At 40.2% G+C, this 20,587-nt stretch overlaps 1 protein-coding gene across 2 annotated transcripts in view; it reads left to right on the top strand.

Annotated features, from left to right (window-relative positions):
- LOC128657261 (oocyte zinc finger protein XlCOF6.1-like) overlaps positions 1–15,273 on the top strand; it is a 93,587-nt gene extending 78,314 nt beyond the window's left edge. For both annotated transcript variants that reach the window (XM_053711539.1, XM_053711538.1), the window contains one exon: positions 13,513–15,273. In XM_053711539.1, coding sequence (XP_053567514.1) covers positions 13,513–14,435 — 923 coding nt within the window. In that variant the 3' untranslated portion in view covers positions 14,436–15,273. The remainder of the gene's footprint in view (positions 1–13,512) is intronic.
- Positions 15,274–20,587: the final 5,314 nt, after the last annotated feature.

Raw genomic sequence — 20,587 nt, 5'->3', positions numbered from 1 at the left:
GCACCAGATGCATGTATATAATTACAGTACTAATGATGTTCAGTTGTGTGTGCACATGTTTGATTACTTATATGTTATTGCCTTACGGACCAGAGCTTGATTCTATAACTGCCACCACAATATCCCTATATGTTGCTAGGTTCTGATTGAATTATGGCTCATCTGACTCAGCTAGTTTATTACACACAGTCAGACGGGAATACCCTATCTAAGATGAGGCAAATAGAGGGAACACTGTTAAGATAAAAACTCTGAGACATAAGTCTCTGGCCCCGCAGTTCCATTCTTCTGGAGTAGATTCCAGAAGCCCTTAATCTAAGCCCCTTACTAAATAAGCAGAGCTGTAGTTATGCTTGTTTTAATAATAACCAAGAACTATGGGATAAAGGGAAATATTATATAGATGATCCCTAGATTTATTGCAATCCATAGAATAATATTAGTAGCAAAACCAGATGTTTGTCTATAATTATAACACTAATGATGTTCTATTGTGTCTGTACATGTGTGGTTACTTATATGTTATTACCTTATGGACCAGAGCTTGATCCTATAGTTACCACCACAATATCCAGGGGTATTATTAAGATCTTACTGAGTCATGGCTCATCTGACCCAACTGGTTTGTTACTCACAGTCCAATGGGGGTATCCTAGCTAGTACGAGGCAAATTGAGGGAACACTGTTAAGATAAAAATTCTGAAACATGAGTTTCCGGTCCCGCAGCCCTAATCTTCTGGAGTAAATTCCAGAAGCCCTTACTCTACGCCCCTTCCTAAATAAGTAGAGCAATAGTTACGCTTGATTTAATAGTAACCAAGATCTGTGGGATAAAAAAAAAAATATTATACAGCCGATCCCTAGACTTATAGATTAGTATATAAGAAGAGAATGTTTTAGAATAAATAATGCTGTTAAACCCATAGGACCAATTAGGACCGAACAGAGGATATATAACCGTCAGGCCTTCCTCTTCCTAGATAACCTAGTATTGATCTTAATAGGGGTCTTCCCTTACCCAACTGAGGCAGAAAACACCCAAGAAGCATATAAGTGGTTGATAACAATCCTATTTGCCACAGGTACATAAAACACCTAAAAGCAATCACTAAACTTATCAAGTATCATAAGGGGCAAGGACCCTCGCATCATATAGACTAACATCCTCATATTAGGTTTTCCCCTGGAATTTGGTAAGAGGTTCATCACAGGAGCCCTCCCAGAAACATATGGAGGGTAGGTCGGGAAAAATGCACCTTTTTCTATGCACTTATTACTGTTGTTTATTTTTTCAATGTAAAATATATGTAGCGTACGTAGGCGGGGAACACTACCCCTGCTTTTGTTGTTTATTATTGTTATCCGTTCCTTTCTAGACGGATTAGTTTCTGCACAATACCAGTTACAGTTTCTTTCTATAACAAAGACTCTGTTATACAGAGTGCTTCACATTTAAGCTTTCCTCACTGTGACGTGACTCACTCTCCCCTATCCCTTGTAAGTATTTCTTTGTTTTCCTAACTTTAATCTATTCTCTACCCTTTTTCTTTTTTCCGCTATCCTTTCCCTCCCTTTGCACCCCTCCCCCCCTACTTTTTTTTTTTTTTTTTTTTTTGCTCTCTCTCCCAAAATAATAAGGTAAACATGACGAACCCACGCCTGGGAATTGTGTCCCGTCCCATAGAATTAATTTCGATAAATGCAAAAGGCCTGAATAGCCCAGCTAAGAGATCTATGGTGCTGAGAGACTTACATAGACAGGGAGGTAACATCATTTACCTACAAGAAAAACACTTTGCTATAGGCCATGAACCCCGTTGGTATAGTCGTCAGTACCCGCTGGCCTTCTTCGCCTCAGGTCCCCAGAAAAAAAATGGGGTGGGTGTCCTTTTCAGTGCAGACTTACCATTCAAACTTGCAGAAATATATAGAGACCCAGAGGGTAGATATCTGATCCTCACAGGTTCACTATACAATAGACCTATAACATTAGTTAATGTTTATTCCCCTAATCAATCTCAGCAGGTCTTCCTTCAGAAAGTAATTCACAAAATGCACGAGATTCAATCCGGTATTCTATTCTTGGGTGGTGATCTAAATGCCTCCTTGGACCCAGCCCTAGATACCTCCGATGGCCTCTCCAGCGTCCCTCATAAATCGCTTAAACGCATACTAACCACCCTCAGGGACTCAGCACTACATGATGTTTGGCGGTTGCACCACCCTACATCTAAGAATTACACATTTTACTCTCACCCGCATAGAAAATACTCCAGAATTGATTACTGGTTTACAGACACGATCGGACTCGCACTCTCCACGAACAGCAATATACTCCCCATTACATGGTCAGACCATGCTCCGGTCACTTGCACCGTATTGTGGTCAGTACCAGCCACCCCATACATCTGGAAGATGGATGACCTCCTCCTGGAGGATCCAGTATTTAAACTGGAAATAGAAAGGGCACTAATGGAATATTTCCAAATACACAAAGACTCGGATTCCCAGGCCTCAGTGGTCTGGGAGGCTCATAAATGTACAATCAGAGGCCTCTTTCTCAAGCGAAAGGCTGGAATAATAAGGGGAAGGAGAGAGAAATATCGCAAGTTGCTCGCTGATGTAGAATCAGCGGAGCAAGCACATAAAAGAATACCAGCAGATATTACACTAGCCGAGAGATTGACTCAAGCGAGATCGGAACTCATGAAGTTCCTTCAAGTAGACTATCAAAAAGCTGCCTTAATCTTGAGGCAACAATTTTACGAACAAGGAGATAAAGCTGGACGTCTACTAGCCAGAGCAATAGCGAGGAAAAAAACCAAACATTATGTATATAGCATGATTCATCCAGATGGGGGTCAGAAAGAAGACGGTAAATCAATTGCTGAGATCTTCGGATCTTACTATGAGAGCCTCTATAACATACAGAGAGTAGATGATGTAGGAGATGAACCCCCCTCTCGGGCACGAGAAACGCAACAGATATTGGAATACCTAGAAAGAGTGGAGGTCCCTAAGCTCTCCGACCAAGACTCCGAGGCGCTGGAGTCTCCGATCACACTATTAGAAATTAAACAAGCCATTAAGGATCTAGCAACAGGGAAAAGTCCAGGTCCGGATGGATTTGGAACTAAATACTATAAAACATTCTGTGACATTTTGGCACCAGAAATGTTGATTCTTTTTAACCGACTATCTGACTCTCCGATCCTGCCTCATACGATGCTCGAAGCACATATCACAGTAATCCCTAAACCCAACAAACCAGACAATAGACCAGAGAACTACCGTCCTATATCTCTACTAAACTCAGATATCAAGATTCTGGCGAAAGTTATAGCTAACCGCCTAAACAAATACTTACCACAACTGATCTCTACTGATCAAGTGGGATTTATTCCGAAACGAGAGGCAAGGGATAATACCCTAAAGGTTCTCCAGATTATAACGCATGCCCACAACACTGCAGCCCCACTGGCCCTGGTCTCCACAGACGCAGAAAAAGCGTTTGACCGGGTCAGTTGGGAGTTTATGCGACACACCCTGGAGAAATTTGGACTGGGCTCTAAATTTATAAATCAGATCATGTCCCTGTACTCGGCGCCGAACGCTAGAGTTAGGGTGAATGGAGTACTCTCTGACGCCTTTACAATTCGTAATGGGACCAGGCAGGGATGTCCCCTGTCTCCGCTCTTGTTCGCATTGACAATTGAAGTCTTGGCGAGCAGGATCCGGACAAACCCAGAAATACATGGTGTCCTTGTGGGAAGTGATGAACACAAGCTTGCCATGTACGCAGATGACGTCTTGCTTATGATATCGGATGTGAGGGGGTCCTTGACGGTGGCCCTAGAGGAGTTCAAACTCTTTGGCACAGTATCGAACTTTCTTCTAAACCCTTCCAAGTCAGAGATTATGAATATCTCGATTCCCCCACATCGACTTTCAAACTTTGGAAGATGCATGCCCGATAAAAATAGCACATGGCAAACTAAAATATCTGGGTATTCACTTAACCCCATGCATAAAAGAGACAGTAGACATGAACTACAAGGGCATAAGAGACGAGATCCTTAAAGACCTATCGTCTTGGAGAAATAAAACCATCTCTTGGCTGGGCCGCATCGGAGTGGTCAAGATGAATGTGTTGCCACGAGTGTTATATGTCATGCAGACCATCCCACTATCGGCGGCCTCACACATCATTCATCAAATACAGTCTGCTCTTGAGTCCTATATTTGGAGAGATCTAAAGCCTAGAATCAACAGGAAAACTACCTTCCTTCCTCGTAATAAAGGCGGACTAGGTATTCCAGACCTGAGAACGTATCATACGGCAATATCTCTTCAACGATTGGTGGAATGGTGTCATAACTCGGCCCAAAAGGCCTGGGTTCAGATCGATGGCGCGCTGCTGAAGAGGGGCAACGTGGGAGCTCTCGCGTGGACCCCCTCTAAAGACAGACCTTTTGAGGTCAAACTCTACCCAATGATCGAGGAAGTATTCTCGACTTGGGATAAACTGATTAAAACAGCCACCTACGTATCAACGCAATCCTCACCAATCACATCTATCAGAGAAAATCCTGATATGGAATTTCTATCAAGACTCAATTTCCCGAACAAGACTTACAGCCTTGGTGACTCAGCAATGTATAATATACTCTGTCAAGGTAAATTGAAGTCACAAGCGGCATTAGTTGAGTGGAACAGGGGGGCTTTTGCCTCATGGTTCACAGTGACACAGACACTGCACTACCTTGACACTCATAAAGCCAAACCGGACTTGACTAGACGCAGAACACATTTTGAAAGCTTGTGCACAATGACCGCGCCTCCATCTCATTTGATATCTCAGATTTATAGATTGTTACAACTAGGCGGGGATGACTACCTTCCGGGTTACACAAAGACATGGCAAAACGAGCTGGGCCTAGAAATTGGACCCAAAGAATGGAACAAGATATTTGACAAGACGAGGAGAGCCTCAATCTCGGCTAGAATTCAGGAAACACAATATAAATTGCTGAGCAGGTGGTACTTGACCCCCCAAAGGTTAAAACACATATACCCCCACTCAAATGGGGGATGCTGGAGAGGGTGCGGAGAAAATGGCACCCTATTGCATATTTGGTGGACCTGTCCCCTACTAACACCTTACTGGAATGATATAATGGCTGAAATGAGTAGGGTTCTCGAGGTGATCATCCCTCCTAATCCAAGTTACTTACTATACCATCAATTACCTAAGATCACAAGGGAAGACAAATCCAGGCTTTTCCTGGTGATGCTCAATGGAGCAAAAAGCTTGATTCCCGTGTACTGGAAAAAACAGGCCACCCCGAGTGTTCAGGAGTGGAAAACTAAAGTAGCAGACCTGCTGAGACTTGAAAGATATCACTACCTTAAAATTGGAAAACTGGACATACACGAGATGATGCTGCTGACCTGGGAGGGACGAGGACTGTGAGTTAATAACGTGAGAGAGGTTCATTTCCTTCCAACCCCCCCCCCCTTTTTTTTCATCCCCCCTCCTTCTCCCCCTCCTCTCTTTTTGCCCTGTAGCCCTATCCTACTACTTCTTTCTTCCTAAAGCATTATCTTTAAACCGAGTGCAGTATTATAAGCAGCTGAGTAAGGAGTGTAAGCTGCTAAAAGCTATAAATACCGTATGATCTGTACCCGAGGATTTATATTTTTATTTTCTTCTTATGTTTTTGCTGTTATTATAACTGGTATCACTAAACAGTTGATGTTGGATGTTTGTGTAATGTAGTCGGTACACATTTCTGCAGTACCCGACTAAGTTTTTTTTATATACTGTTTGAATTGATCTAATTCCTATCTGCGAAATGATACAAACAAACCTTAATAGTACAGATGTTTGCAAATTATGTACAACTGACATTGTATTGTACTCATATTAATGCTCTGTATTTTTCATATTTTGCCAATAAAGCTTTTTTGAAAACTAAAAAAAAAACAAAAAAAAAACAGGGCTAATAATCGTTTTCGTTCGTTTCAACAAAGAACAAAAGCCTGATCCTTCATCCTCAGGAGCAGTTTCAGTTTGGAAACCATCTCCAGTCTGGAATAAATCCAAGCCTTCTAGAAAGGCAAAGCCAGCTTCTAAGTCCACATGAAGGTGCGGCCCTCATTCCAGCTCAGCTGGTAGGGGGCAGGTTACGTTTTTTCAAAGAAATTTGGATCAATTCTGTTCACAATCTTTGGATTCAGAACATCGTTTCAGAAGGGTACAGAATTGGTTTCAAGATAAGACCTCCTGCAAAGAGATTTTTTCTTTCCCGTGTCCCAGTAAATCCAGTGAAAGCTCAAGCATTTCTGAAATGTGTTTCAGATCTAGAGTTGGCTGGAGTAATTATGCCAGTTCCAGTTCTGGAACAGGGGCTGGGGTTTTATTCGAATCTCTTCATTGTACCAAAGAAGGAGAATTCCTTCAGACCAGTTCTGGATCTAAAAATATTGAATCGTTATGTAAGGATACCAACATTCAAAATGGTAACTGTAAGGACTATCTTGCCTTTTGTTCATCAAGGGCATTATATGTCCACAATAGATTTACAGGATGCATATTTGCATATTCCGATTCATCCAGATCACTATCAGTTCCTGAGATTCTCTTTCCTGGACAAGCATTACCAGTTTGTGGCTCTGCCGTTTGGCCTAGCTACAGCTCCAAGAATTTTTACAAAGGTTCTCGGTGCCCTTCTGTCTGTAATCAGAGAACAGGGTATTGTGGTATTTCCTTATTTGGACGATATCTTGGTACTTGCTCAGTCTTTACATTTAGCAGAATCTCATACGAATCGACTTGTGTTGTTTCTTCAAGATCATGGTTGGAGGATCAATTCACTAAAAAGTTCATTGATTCCTCAGACAAGGGTAACCTTTCTGGGTTTCCAGATAGATTCAGTGTCCATGACTCTGTCTTTGACAGACAAGAGACATCTAAAATTGATTTCAGCTTGTCGAAACCTTCAGTCACAATCATTCCCTTCGGTAGCCTTATGCATGGAAATTCTAGGTCTTATGACTGCTGCATCGGACGCGATCCCCTTTGCTTGTTTTCACATGCGACCTCTTCAGCTCTGTATGCTGAATCAATGGTGCAGGGATTACACAAAGATATCTCAATTAATATCTTTAAAACCGATTGTACGACACTCTCTGACGTGGTGGACAGATCACCATCGTTTAATTCAGGGGGCTTCTTTTGTTCTTCCGACCTGGACTGTAATTTCAACAGATGCAAGTCTTACAGGTTGGGGAGATGTGTGGGGATCTCTGACGGCACAAGGAGTTTGGGAATCTCAGGAGGCGAGATTACCGATCAATATTTTGGGACTCCGTGCAATTTTCAGAGCTCTTCAGTCTTGGCCTCTTCTGAAGAGAGAATCGTTCATTTGTTTTCAGACAATGTCACAACTGTGGCATACATCAATCATCAAGGAGGGACTCACAGTCCTCTGGCTATGAAAGAAGTATCTCGAATTCTGGTTTGGGCGGAATCCAGCTCCTGTCTAATCTCTGCGGTTCATATCCCAGGTATAGACAATTGGGAAGCAGATTATCTCAGTCGCCAAACGTTGCATCCGGGCGAATGGTCTCTTCACCCAGAGGTATTTCTTCAGATTGTTCAAATGTGGGAACTTCCAGAAATAGATCTGATGGCATCTCATCTAAACAAGAAACTTCCCAGGTATCTGTCCAGATCCTGGGATCCTCAGGCGGAGGCAGTGGATGCATTATCACTTCCTTGGAAGTATCATCCTGCCTATATCTTTCCGCCTCTAGTTCTTCTTCCAAGAGTGATCTCCAAGATTCTGAAGGAATGCTCGTTTGTTCTGCTGGTAGCTCCGGCATGGCCTCACAGGTTTTGGTATGCGGATCTTGTCCGGATGGCCTCTTGCCAACCGTGGACTCTTCCGTTAAGACCAGACCTTCTGTCGCAAGGTCCTTTTTTCCATCAGGATCTCAAATCCTTAAATTTAAAGGTATGGAGATTGAACGCTTGATTCTTGGTCAAAGAGGTTTCTCTGACTCTGTGATTAATACTATGTTACAGGCTCGTAAATCTGTATCTAGAGAGATATATTATAGAGTCTGGAAGACTTATATTTCTTGGTGTCTTTCTCATCATTTTTCTTGGCATTCTTTTAGAATCCGAGAATTTTACAGTTTCTTCAGGATGGTTTAGATAAAGGTTTGTCCGCAAGTTCCTTGAAAGGACAAATCTCTGCTCTTTCTGTTCTTTTTCACAGAAAGATTGCTAATCTTCCTGATATTCATTGTTTTGTACAGGCTTTGGTTCGTATAAAACCTGTCATTAAGTCAATTTCTCCTCCTTGGAGTTTGAATTTGGTTCTGGGGGCTCTTCAAGCTCCTCCTTTTGAACCCATGCATTCATTGGACATTAAATTACTTTCTTGGAAAGTTTTGTTCCTTTTGGCGATCTCTTCTGCCAGAAGAGTCTCTGAATTATCTGCTCTTTCTTGTGAGTCTCCTTTTCTGATTTTTCATCAGGATAAGGCGGTGTTGCAAACTTCTTTTCAATTTTTACCTAAGGTTGTGAATTCCAACAACATTAGTAGAGAAATTGTTGTTCCTTCATTATGTCCTAATCCTAAGAATTCTAAGGAGAAATCGTTGCATTCTTTGGATGTTGTTAGAGCTTTGAAATATTATGTTGAAGCTACTAAGTCTTTCCGAAAGACTTCTAGTCTATTTGTTATCTTTTCCGTTTCTAGAAAAGGCCAGAAAGCTTCTGCCATTTCTTTGGCATCTTGGTTGAAATCTTTAATTCATCATGCCTATGTCGAGTCGGGTAAAACTCCGCCTCAAAGGATTACAGCTCATTCTACTAGGTCAGTTTCTACTTCCTGGGCGTTTAGGAATGAAGCTTCGGTTGATCAGATTTGCAAAGCAGCAACTTGGTCCTCTTTGCATACTTTTACTAAATTCTACCATTTTTATGTGTTTTCTTCTTCTGAAGCAGTTTTTGGTAGGAAAGTACTTCAGGCAGCGGTTTCAGTTTGAATCTTCTGCTTATGTTTTCATTAAACTTTATTTTGGGTGTGGATTATTTTCAGCAGGAATTGGCTGTCTTTATTTTATCCCTCCCTCTCTAGTGACTCTTGCGTGGAAAGATCCACATCTTGGGTAGTCATTATCCCATACGTCACTAGCTCATGGACTCTTGCTAATTACATGAAAGAAAACATAATTTATGTAAGAACTTACCTGATAAATTCATTTCTTTCATATTAGCAAGAGTCCATGAGGCCCACCCTTTTTGTGGTGGTTATGATTTTTTTGTATAAAGCACAATTATTCCAATTCCTTATTTTATATGCTTTCGCACTTTTTTCTTATCACCCCACTTCTTGGCTATTCGTTAAACTAATTTGTGGGTGTGGTGAGGGGTGTATTTATAGGCATTTTGAGGTTTGGGAAACTTTGCCCCTCCTGGTAGGAATGTATATCCCATACGTCACTAGCTCATGGACATGAAAGAAATGAATTTATCAGGTAAGTTCTTACATAAATTATGTTTTTCCATAGTGTAGATATATGCCATGGTGTTTGTAATCTCCATCCATTTTGGAGGTAGTGCTTTTTTCCAAGACCTGGCAATATTGGTTTTTAGACATATCAGATTATTGTGTTTTGGAAGGGTGGGTAGATGTAAATGGAGAAGAGCTATGGCTGGGTCTCTAGGTTTTCTAATTCCGAGGGCATAAAGGGTCCTGAAACACAGGTTTCACAGGGCCTTCATTTTTGGCCATTCCCACCATATATGCATCATATCGCTGGGGAGGCCACAGTCCCTCCAGCATGCTGGGGAAGTCCCTGGGAACATTTTCGACAGACGTTTGGGAACTAGGTACTAGTGGGATATAACCTTATAATATGTTTCAAACATTGTTATACAATGTAAAGTTTTCTTAGTCGAGGTAAGGGTCTTTGCCAAATGTTTGGTAGTATGTGGGTGTGAAGGAGGGTCTCCCATCTAAGTAGGTGTGGTGCTAGTTCTGGTGGTATGGTTCCATCAATTAAATTGTAGTGTAGTGATAGCGGTCTGATTAGTCTGTGGCCCCTGTTCCAGATGGACTCCCATGGGGTGAGTGGACGGGAAAGGTTGGGACGAAATCCCCAACTGGTGAGGAAGCTTTTGATTCTGAGAAGCTTGAAACGGAGAAGTGCAGGGCAAACAACATGTGAGTCTAGTTGGTCTAAGTCAAGGAAGCCATCATGATGGGCCGTGGACCAGAAGTCAAAGACTTGCTTGACACCAAAATGAGCCCAAGTGTTTGGGTGTGTTTCTGGGAGACCCGTAAATAGGCCTGCGACTGAAGTAAAAGGGGAAGGGTGGGGTGCTATCAGGCTACGTTGGCGAAGCCTGTCCCAAACAGAGACATTCTGAAATTACTAGATTGGTAATACCTAGGGTTCTGCGACTATGGGGGGGGTTCCAGATTAGGTCTCTAAGTAGGACATTAGAGGGTAGGGAGGCTTGTTCAAGGTCTCTCCACCTGTCGTGGGCCTGAAGTACTCCCCATTGGGATATATGAGTGAGCATTGCCCCTTCATAATACTTTATAATGGAAGGGGAGGCCAAGCCTCCCCACGGTATGGGGAATTGGAGAGTTTTATGTGAAATCCTAGGGGTCTTTCCTTACCAAATGAATTTTGTGAATTGGCTTTGAAACTGTAATAAAAGGTGCGTAGGGATTCTAAGGGGTAGGCATCGAAATAAATCGTTTTGGCAAAAAGTACAGTTTAAGAGAGGTTATGCAGCCCACCCAAGAGATAGACTTACAGTCCCACTTATGTTTGATATGCTGCAGCTCAGCTAGGAGTGGGAGGTAATTGTCTTTGATCATTTGCGTTGCCTTATTAGATATCTTGACCCCTAGATGGGTGACCTGATCGCTTAACCACTTAAAGTCAAATCTATCCTTCAGATTTAGGATATAATATTGCTGGTACCACCACCAATAAACCTCAGTTTTAGATATGTTGAGCTTGTAGAAGGAGAGATCCCCAAAGGTTCTCAGGACATCCAACAGCGCAGGTATTAGAGAAATTTTAGTTGTCACCCTGCATTCCATGTAAGGGGGCATTAGGGCGGAAGCCATTGGTTACTTGGCTATATACCAGGGATTGCAATTTATGTCGTAACCGACAGTTGCCACATTGTATCGTGTCTATCTTTCCAATCACTCCAGGCCAATTCAAAGAGATCTGATTTATTTAGGGAATGGTAGATATCTTTTTCCATAGTGTAGATATATGCCATGGTGTTTGTAATCTCCATCCATTTTGGAGGTAGTGCTTTTTTGTGGGCTGCAATTCGGGCAACTTAGTCTCAAGCAGAGAGTCTCAAAATGGCCACCGTTCACGCCAAGTAAATTCTGCCTGGCCGCAGGGCTTCTGGCTAGTCTGCTTGTCCTCAAGGTGCCCCGGGCTCTGTCACCACTTCACCTCCCTTGCGTGGGGCTGCACCTCCCAGGGAGGGAACTACGCAGGGTTCAATCTGGGCTGGAAGAATGTCACTCCAGAACCGCAGGGTCCCAAGGCCTCCCGGCCCTGACGAATCTTAGTCTCCTTCTGCTGCTCTGCTGCAGGACCATGAGTTATGGCCTGTTAAATTCCTTTGCTCCGGAGCGGATCTCCGACACTCCGAAGCCTGGTAGGTAGTCACCCTGCTGATAACAAGCCAAGTGGCGGCTGTAACTTCTGCACAAATGTTTCTGCTGGGCTTTCTCAAAGCTTAGGAAAAGATGAAATAAGTGTTCCAGTAGGCTATGTGCCTCGTCTGTTCGCAAAATTATCCCAGAAATAAGTGTTCTTTCAACTTTCGTAAGGCTAATGTCTGCAGCTCCACTCAAACATGTCTGCTCTGCACGACGGTTAGCTCCACCCCCTTTTTAAATATTTATTTAAATAAACTTTTATGCCACTGAATTATTCATAATAACCTTAGAAAATGTATATTTAAAGGGATAGTCTACTTGAAAATTTTTGTTGTTTAAGATGATCGATAATCTACCTTTTTTTACAGATTCTCCAGTTTTGCATAACCAGCACTGTTATATTAATATACTTTATAACTTCTAAATTTGCCTGTCTATAACCTTCTGCAGGCCGCCTCTTACCTAATACGCTAAAATACAAGTTTGTAAAAAGCACAGAGATAAGGGACAGTTTTACCTCTGATTACCTGTATCTAAGCCTCTGCTTAGATGCACTGAAACTGCCCCTTATCTCTGTGTTTTTTACAAACAGGCATTTTAGCCAATTAGCACTGTTTCCTGCATAAATCCACAGGAGTAAGCACATTATCTATAAGGCACATATAAACTAGCATTGTCTGGTTGTGAAAAGCTAACAAAAAGCCCTTCAATAAGAGGTGCCCTACAGGTGCTTACAAACAGGCAAATTTAGAGGTTAAAAAGTATATTAAAGGAACATGAAACCCACAAATTTTCTTTTTATGATTCAGATACAGCATTTAATATTAAACAACTTTCCAATTTATTTCTATTATCTAACTTTGTTTTGTTCTCTTGGTATCCTTTGTTGACAAGGATACCTAGGTAGTCTCAGGAGCTGGGAGCTAACGACTGATTGGTGGCTGCACACATACCTCTTGTTATTGGTTTATGAGTATTTTCAGGTAGTTCCCAGCAGTGCATTGCTTCACCTTCAATAAAGAATACTCAATTATCAATTATCAAAATTGATAATAGAAGTAAATTGGAAAGTTGTTTAAAATTACATGTTCTATATAAATCAGGAAATGTTTGGGTTTCATGTCCCTTTAATATAACAATGTTTGTTGTGCTGGGGAATGTATAGTAATGGCGTTATCTATCTTTTTAAACAATAAAAAATATAAAGTAGACTGTCCCTTTTTAAGTACACTAAAAATACATATATTGCCTTTATATCCAACAGAATAGCATGTAGCAAAGAGGAAGCAAGTTTTACAATGTCCATAAAAGAGGCGTTGCATTATGAGAGCAAAAAAAATAATTAAAAAAGAAAAAAAACGTAAGCAGCATTTGTTCACACAAAAGTATAAATGCAGCATTCTAAAAAAATAAAGCTGAATGCTTTGTGCACATAAGCAATAGTTACAAACAGTAGTTTTGGATCTAAAATAATCAAATCTCTAACATTGTTTATGAACATAATTTTAAAAGCTCTACATACATTTAAAAAAATAATAGTTATAAAAGTACAACATTAATTTATTTTTATTTTAATGACTAACAAGTATGGAATGCAGAAGCATCCTTAAAAATAGTCCACGTCTTGTAAACTGCCCTTAAGCCTTAGAATGGAGGCTGGGAAAAGTTATAGGGGTCATAGCCTGTCTTGTACCCTTGTGGTAGACACTCATTCAGAACCGTTAAAATGTTCTCAAAAGAAACTAATTATGCAATTAATAAATAACATTACTCTTATATTTCTTATCAACAGGTGAATTCACAAACTGCAGTAATCTTAGTCATGGTCAGAGTGCAGATGCCTCTTCCAGTCTTCTCCAAAATCAAAGCAACGTAGAAAATGTATGTACTGAATGTGGGAAAAGTTTCACAGAGAAATCAGATCTCATTGACCATCAGAAAATTCATACTGGAGAGAAAACATTTTCATGTTCTGACTGTGGGAAATGTTTTACTCAGAAATCAGTTCTTATTGATCATCAGAAAATTCATTCAGGAGGGAAAGCATTTTCATGTTCTGACTGTGGGAAATGTTTTACTCGAAAATCAGTTCTTATTGATCATCAGAAAATTCATACAGGAGAGCAACCATTTTCATGTTCTGACTGTGGGAAATGTTTCACTCGAAAATCAGTTCTTATTGATCATCAAAAAATTCATACAGGAGAGAAAGCATTTTCCTGTTCTGAGTGTGGGAAATGTTTTACTTGGAAATCAGATCTTAATAAACATCAAAAAATTCACACAGGAGAGAAAGCATTTTCATGTTCTGAGTGTGGGAAATTTTTTACTCGAAAAGCAGTTCTTATTAGGCATCACAAAATTCACAAAAGAGAAAAAGCATTTTCATGTTCTGACTGCGGGAAATGTTTTGCTTGGAAATCAAATCTTATTACGCATCACAAAATTCACACAGGAGAAAAAGCATTTTCATGTTCTGACTGTGGGAAATGTTTTATTGGGAAATCAGATCTTATTAAACATCACAAAATTCACACAGGAGAAAAAGCATTTTCATGTGCTGATTGTGGAAAATGTTTTACTCAGAAATCAGTTCTTATTAGGCATCAAAAAATTCACACAGGTGATTTAAAAGCATTTTCATGTTCGGACTGTGGAAAATGTTTTACTTGGAAATCAGTTCTTATTAGGCATCAAAAAATTCACAACAAATAAAGTGAAACCACAGTATAAGAAGGTGCGCTATATAAAAAAAATTAAGTGAGCAGTATCTAAATACTCATCAAAAACTAAACAAAAATGAATATGAGATATGGCTTATATACAACATTAATCATCAAATACTGAAAGATATATATCTAAAAGTCCCATCAAAAGACAAGTGTCCAAAAAAAGGCAGCACACCCAAGAAGAAATGATCAATATTCACTGTCCTGAAACACAAAAGGAGAAGTGCCACATAGTGGAAACCAGTACGATAAGTGCAGAATTATGGTAAGACAAAGATAAACTCACAAGGGAGGTGGGCAGTGCCAGATACACTTTTTAACTAAAGTGTTATACTTCCCCGTTTTGCTATATTGTATTCCCTGCTGCTATACCCTCTCTCCCTTGCTACCGACCTCAGACTCCTCCATTGGCTTTTTGCTGGGATTATTTGGCGTATGGTGCCGCTCATGGGACCTCTTATGATTCTCTGCCTTGCAACTTCGTTGTACCAGCGGGTGTGTTTGGAGTTGGGTCGTGACACCTGTGACATGAGTCAGTTGAGCGGCTATGAAGCCTCGACTTGCTTATCTGGCACTTGTGGTGCCCACCTCCCTTGTGAGTTTGTTTTTGGTTTACAATAATCCTGCATTTATCGTACTGGTTTGCCCTATGATGCACCTCTCCTTTTTTTTTTCAAAAATCTTTTTATTGAGAATCCAAGAGAAACAAAAACACAAGTACATAAGAATGTCGAATTACATAAGTTCAGATGTTTACATAAGAAGTCAATATGACCGAAAGTAATCCTATGTATAAACATGTGTAAATAAAAGCATATTTCAGACTCTTGTTTTAAAATTTTTACAGAAGCAAATAAAACGGTAACTTTAGTGTCTCATTGCCCTTGATATCAAAATAAGTGGAAAAACACTTGAAATTATACAATGAATGTACCCATATACAAGCAAAGCCCATATCAAATACAATTCAATCATTGGTCATGGGGAGAGTAAAGTCATAGGATTTCTCAGGTATTTCTCCCAAGTACCCTGTAGCTCAATAAATTGATCTCTTTTGCCTGATTTGTAAGACCCGTATTCCTCTAGCTCTATCAGACATATTATTTTATTGCACCATAATTTTAGGGAGGGAATTACCAAATAGCTCTAGTTTTGTGCTATGAGAACTTTTACCCCATTTATCATAATTTTTAATAGGAGTCTAATGTGAGTCTGAGGAAGTTTAATAGATTTATTTAGTAGCCATATCAGGGGGTCCAGTGGAAGGATAGTTTGAAAGATATACACTATTTCTTTAATTATGTCTCTCCACAATGTATTTATCTGAGAGCACCACCACCACATGTGGCTCATATTGTTACCTACATGTCCACAGCGCCAGCAGCGGTTTGTAGTTTTGGTAAACAGTTTTTGAAGCCTCTTAGGGGTCAAATACCAACATTTTAGTATTTTGTAGTTTATCTCTAGGATGGAAGCAGATAAAGAGGCTGATGTTGTGTTGTGGGAGATGTTAATTGCTGTCTGGGGTGTGATAGTCACTCCCAATTCACTCTCCCATGTTTCAATATAGCATGAAAGGTAGCCTGGTGGAGGTTGGGTAATAAGCTTATGTATGTGTGATAGACTATGATGGGGGGTAGAATTAAGCAATTTTTCAAAGTTAGTTAACAAACGAGTCATGTTTTTGGAATGGTTGTGAGAGGTCACACAATGGTGTACTCTTCTGTATGAGAACCAGCTACTGGCCCAGAGGTAGCCTCTGTCCACCAGCTGCTCCTGAGTGCATATCTGTTCATTGGTCGTGAGTTGAGTAATATTAATTTCTCGGTCAGTAATGTTAGTGCTTGTGCGTCTATGTAGCGTTGATATGGAGAATTCACTATTGTAAAGAATTGATGTCAGTGGGCCCGGACATGAAGTAAGGTAGGGGTTTATCCTAGTAGCGTCCCAAATTCTTAGTGTTTCCTGGGTGATTGGGTTAGCAACATTTCTATATACATATTTGGAAATTTTGGGTGCCAACAAATAGAAGGGAGGTTAAACTCTTAAGTTTAGATTCTCCTCTAGTATGAACCATCTCTTATGATCTCTATGTATTCTCCAATCTAAAATTCTTTGGAGAAATATAGATCTTTGATAGGAATCAATATCCGGGACACCCAAGCCTCCTTGGGTGGTATGGTGTGACATAGTGAGTTTATACTTGGGGGGCATCTATTCCAGATGAATGAACCAAACAGTTGTTGCATTTGGGGAATATAAGTTGCAGGTAAAGGAATGGGGAGATTTGTAGTATATATAATAGGCGAGGGAAGGCATTCATTTTGATGGTATTACATCTTGCCAAGCCAGGAAAGATTTTTCGTGGTCCATGAACAAAGGTCTCTCATTAGGTTTCCTGGACCTGGAAAGGTACCTGGGAAGTTTTTTGTTTAGATGAGAAGCCATTAGATCTATTTCTGGAAGACCCCACATCTGTACAATCTGACAAAATACATCTGGATCGAGAGACCACTCCCCCCGATGTAAGGTCTGACGGCTGAGATAATCCGCTTCTCAATTGTCTACACCTGGGATATGCATCACAGAAATTAGACAGGAGCTGAATTCCACCCAAGAAAGTATCTGAGATACTTCTTTCATAGCTAAGGGACTGCGAGTCCCACCCTCATTATTGAAATATGCCACAGTTGTGATATTGTCTGTCTGAAAACAAATAAATGGTTCTCTCTTTAACAGAGGCCAAGCCTGAAGAGCCCTGAAAATAGCACGGAGTTCCAAAATATTGATTGGTAACCTCGCCTCTTGAGGTTTAAAACATCTTGTGCTGACAGAGACTCCCAGACAGCTCCCTAACCTGAAAAACTTGCATCGGTTGTGATCACAGTCCAGGTGGGATGAACAAAAGGCCCCTTGAACTATACAATGATGGTCTAACCACCAAGTCAGAAAGAGTTGATTGTTGGGATTTAAGTATATCAATTGTGATATCAGAGTATAATCTCTGCACCATTGATTCATCATACAAAGCTGTATAGGTCTCATATGAAAACAAGCAAAGGGGATCCTGTCCGATACTGCAGTCATGAGACCTAAAACTTCTATCTGGAAACCTAAAAAGGTGACCCTTGTCTGAGGAATCAAGAAACTCTTTGGTAAATTGATCCTCCAACCATTTCTTTGAAGAAACGACACTAGTTCATTTGTGTGAGATTCTGCTAAATGTAAAGACTGAGCTAGTACCTAGATATCGTCCAAATAAGGAAACACCGTAATACCCTGTTCTCTGATTACAGATAGAAGGGCACCGAGAACCTTCGAAAATATTCTTGGAGCTGTCGCTAGGCCAAATGGAAGAGCTTGTCTAGAAAAGAGAATCTCAGAAACCGATAGTGGTCTGGATGAATCGGAATATGAAGATATGCATCCTGTAAGTCTATAGTGGACATATAATGACCTTGCTGAACAAAAGGCAGAATAGTCCATATAGTCACCATCTTGAACGTTGGGACTTAAACAAAACAATTCAAAAACATCAGATCCAGAACTGGCCTGAATGAATTTTCTTTCTTTGGTACAATGAATAGGTTTGAATAAAACCCCAGACCCTGTTCCTGAAACGGAACTGGTATAATTACAGCTGAAAGCTCCAGATCTGAAACACACTTCAGAAAAGCCTGAGCATTCACTGGATTTGTTGGAACATGAGAGAGTAAAAATCTTCTCACAGGTGGTCTTACTCTGAAACCTATTCAATACCCTTGAGAGACAATACTCTGAAACCACTGATTTTGAACAGAATCTGCCCAAATGTCTTGGAATAAATTCAATCTACTCCCCACCAGCTGAACTGGACTGAGGGCCGCACCTTCATGCAGACTTAAGGGCTGGCTTTGGTTTCTCAAAAGGCTTGGATTTATTCCAACTTGAGGAAGGTCTCCAATTGGAACCAGAGATTTTAGGAGAACGATTGATGTTCTGTTCTTTATTCTGTTGAAAGGAACAAAAATAATTTGAAGCTTTAGATTTACGCTTAGATCTTTTATCCTGAGGCAAAAAAACTCATTTCCCCCCCCCAGTGATAGTTGAAAAAATAGAATCCAACTGAGAACCAAATAAGTGATTACCTTGAAAAGAAAGAAATAGTAATCTAGACTTAGATGCCATGTCAGCATTCCAAGATTTGAACCATAAAGCTCTTCTAGCTAAAGACATAGATTTAACATTAATCTTGATGATATCAAAAAAAGTATCACAGATAAAATTATTAGCATGTTAAAGCAAATGAACAATGCTAGACAAATCAGGATCTGTTTCCTGTTGCGCAAAGCTATCCAACCAAAAATTTGACGCAGCCACAACATCAGCCATAGCGATGGCAGGTCTGAGAATATAGCTAGAAAACAAATAAGCTTTCCTTAGATAAAATTCAATTGTCCTATCCAAAGGATCCTTAAAAGAAGTACTATCTTCCATAGGAATAGTAGTACGCTAGGCAAGAGTAGAAATAGCCCCATCAAACTTGGGGACTTTTTCCAAAAACTCTAATCTTGCTGCTGGCAAAGGGTACAACCTTTTAAACCTAGAAGAAGGAATGAAAGAAGTACCAGGCTTAATCCATTCCTTAGCAATCACATCAGAAATAGCATCAGGAACTGGTAAAAACCCAGGTGTAACCACAGGAGGTTTATAAACAGAATTTAAACTTTGCTAGTTTTGATATCAAGAGGGCTAGACTCCTCAATATCCAAAGTAACCAACACTTCTTTTAACAAAGAACTAATATACTCAATTTTAAAAAGATAAGTAGATTTGTCAGTGTCAATGTCTGAGGTAGGATCTTCTGAATCAGAGAGATCCTCATCAGAGGAGGATATTTCAGTATGTTGTCGGTCATTAGAGAATTCATCAGTTTTACGAGAAGTTTTAAAAGACCTTTCCCATTTATTAGAAGGTGGAATAGCAGGCAAAGCCTTCTGTATTGCATCAGCAATATCTTTTTCACATCAATAGGGATATTATGTACATTAGATGTAGAAGGAACAACAGATACTGTACTAGTACTGATATAAACATTTTCAGCATGCAAAACCTTATCATGACAACTGTTACATACTCCAGCTGAAGATATTATCTCAGCTAACTCACAACAGATACACTTAGCTTTGGTAGAACTGTGTTCAGACAGCATGGTTCCTACAGTAGCTTCTGAGGCAGGATCAGATTAAGACATCTTGTAGAATTGAAAGAAAAAACAACATTAAAGCAACATATTCAATTTCCTCATAAAGCAGTTTCAGGAATGGGAAAAAATGCAAATGCTTAAGCAAAAGGCAAAACGCATAGAAAGCAAAAGGCATATAGGAAGTGGGGTAAAAATTAACTACATTTTTTTTTGCGCCAAGTATGACGCACAACGCAAAATGAAGTTGAAGAAAATTTTTTTTGGCGCCAACATCCGGAAATGACACAACTCGCGTCATAACAGACGCAACCTTGTGACAAAGAACCTGGCGTCAACTAAAACTCCGTAAATTACGAACTTGCGCCATCATAGATGCACATTCGCGCCAAAAGAATTCTCGCGCCAAGAATGACGCAACAAATAACAGCATTTTGGGACCTCGCAAGCCTAATTTTGCCCGCGAAAATAAAGAAACCAAGTCAATTTGAAAAAAAGAGACTATACCTCAGGTAAGAAAATATCTTCCTAAACGTGCTTCCCAAACTGAAACTGATCGTCTGCAAAGATAAATTTACTTAGACCTGACTCATGGCAAATATAATTACAAACAAAATTTTTGCTTACCTGATAAATGTATTTCTTTCTTGACACGATGAGTCCACGGATCATCTAATTACTATTGGGAATATCACTCCTGCCCAGCAGGAGGCAGCAAAGAGCACTACAGCAAAGCTGTTAAATATAACCTCCCTTCCCTCCAACCCCAGTCATTCGACCAAAGCAAAGGAGAGAAAGGAAGCAACAAGGTGCAGAGGTGTCTGAAGTTTATAACATACCAACAACCTTTTCAAAAAGAACAGGGTGGGCCGTGGACTCAACGTGTCAAGAAATAAATAAATTTATCAGGTAAGCATACATTTTTTTTCTTTCTAATGACAAGATGAGTCCATGGA

The sequence above is a fragment of the Bombina bombina genome, chromosome 4, assembly GCF_027579735.1.
Source record: "Bombina bombina isolate aBomBom1 chromosome 4, aBomBom1.pri, whole genome shotgun sequence".
In the NCBI taxonomy this organism is placed as follows: domain Eukaryota; kingdom Metazoa; phylum Chordata; class Amphibia; order Anura; family Bombinatoridae; genus Bombina; species Bombina bombina.
The sequence above is the reverse complement of the archived record's forward strand: the minus strand, read 5'-3'. Positions and strand labels throughout refer to the sequence as shown.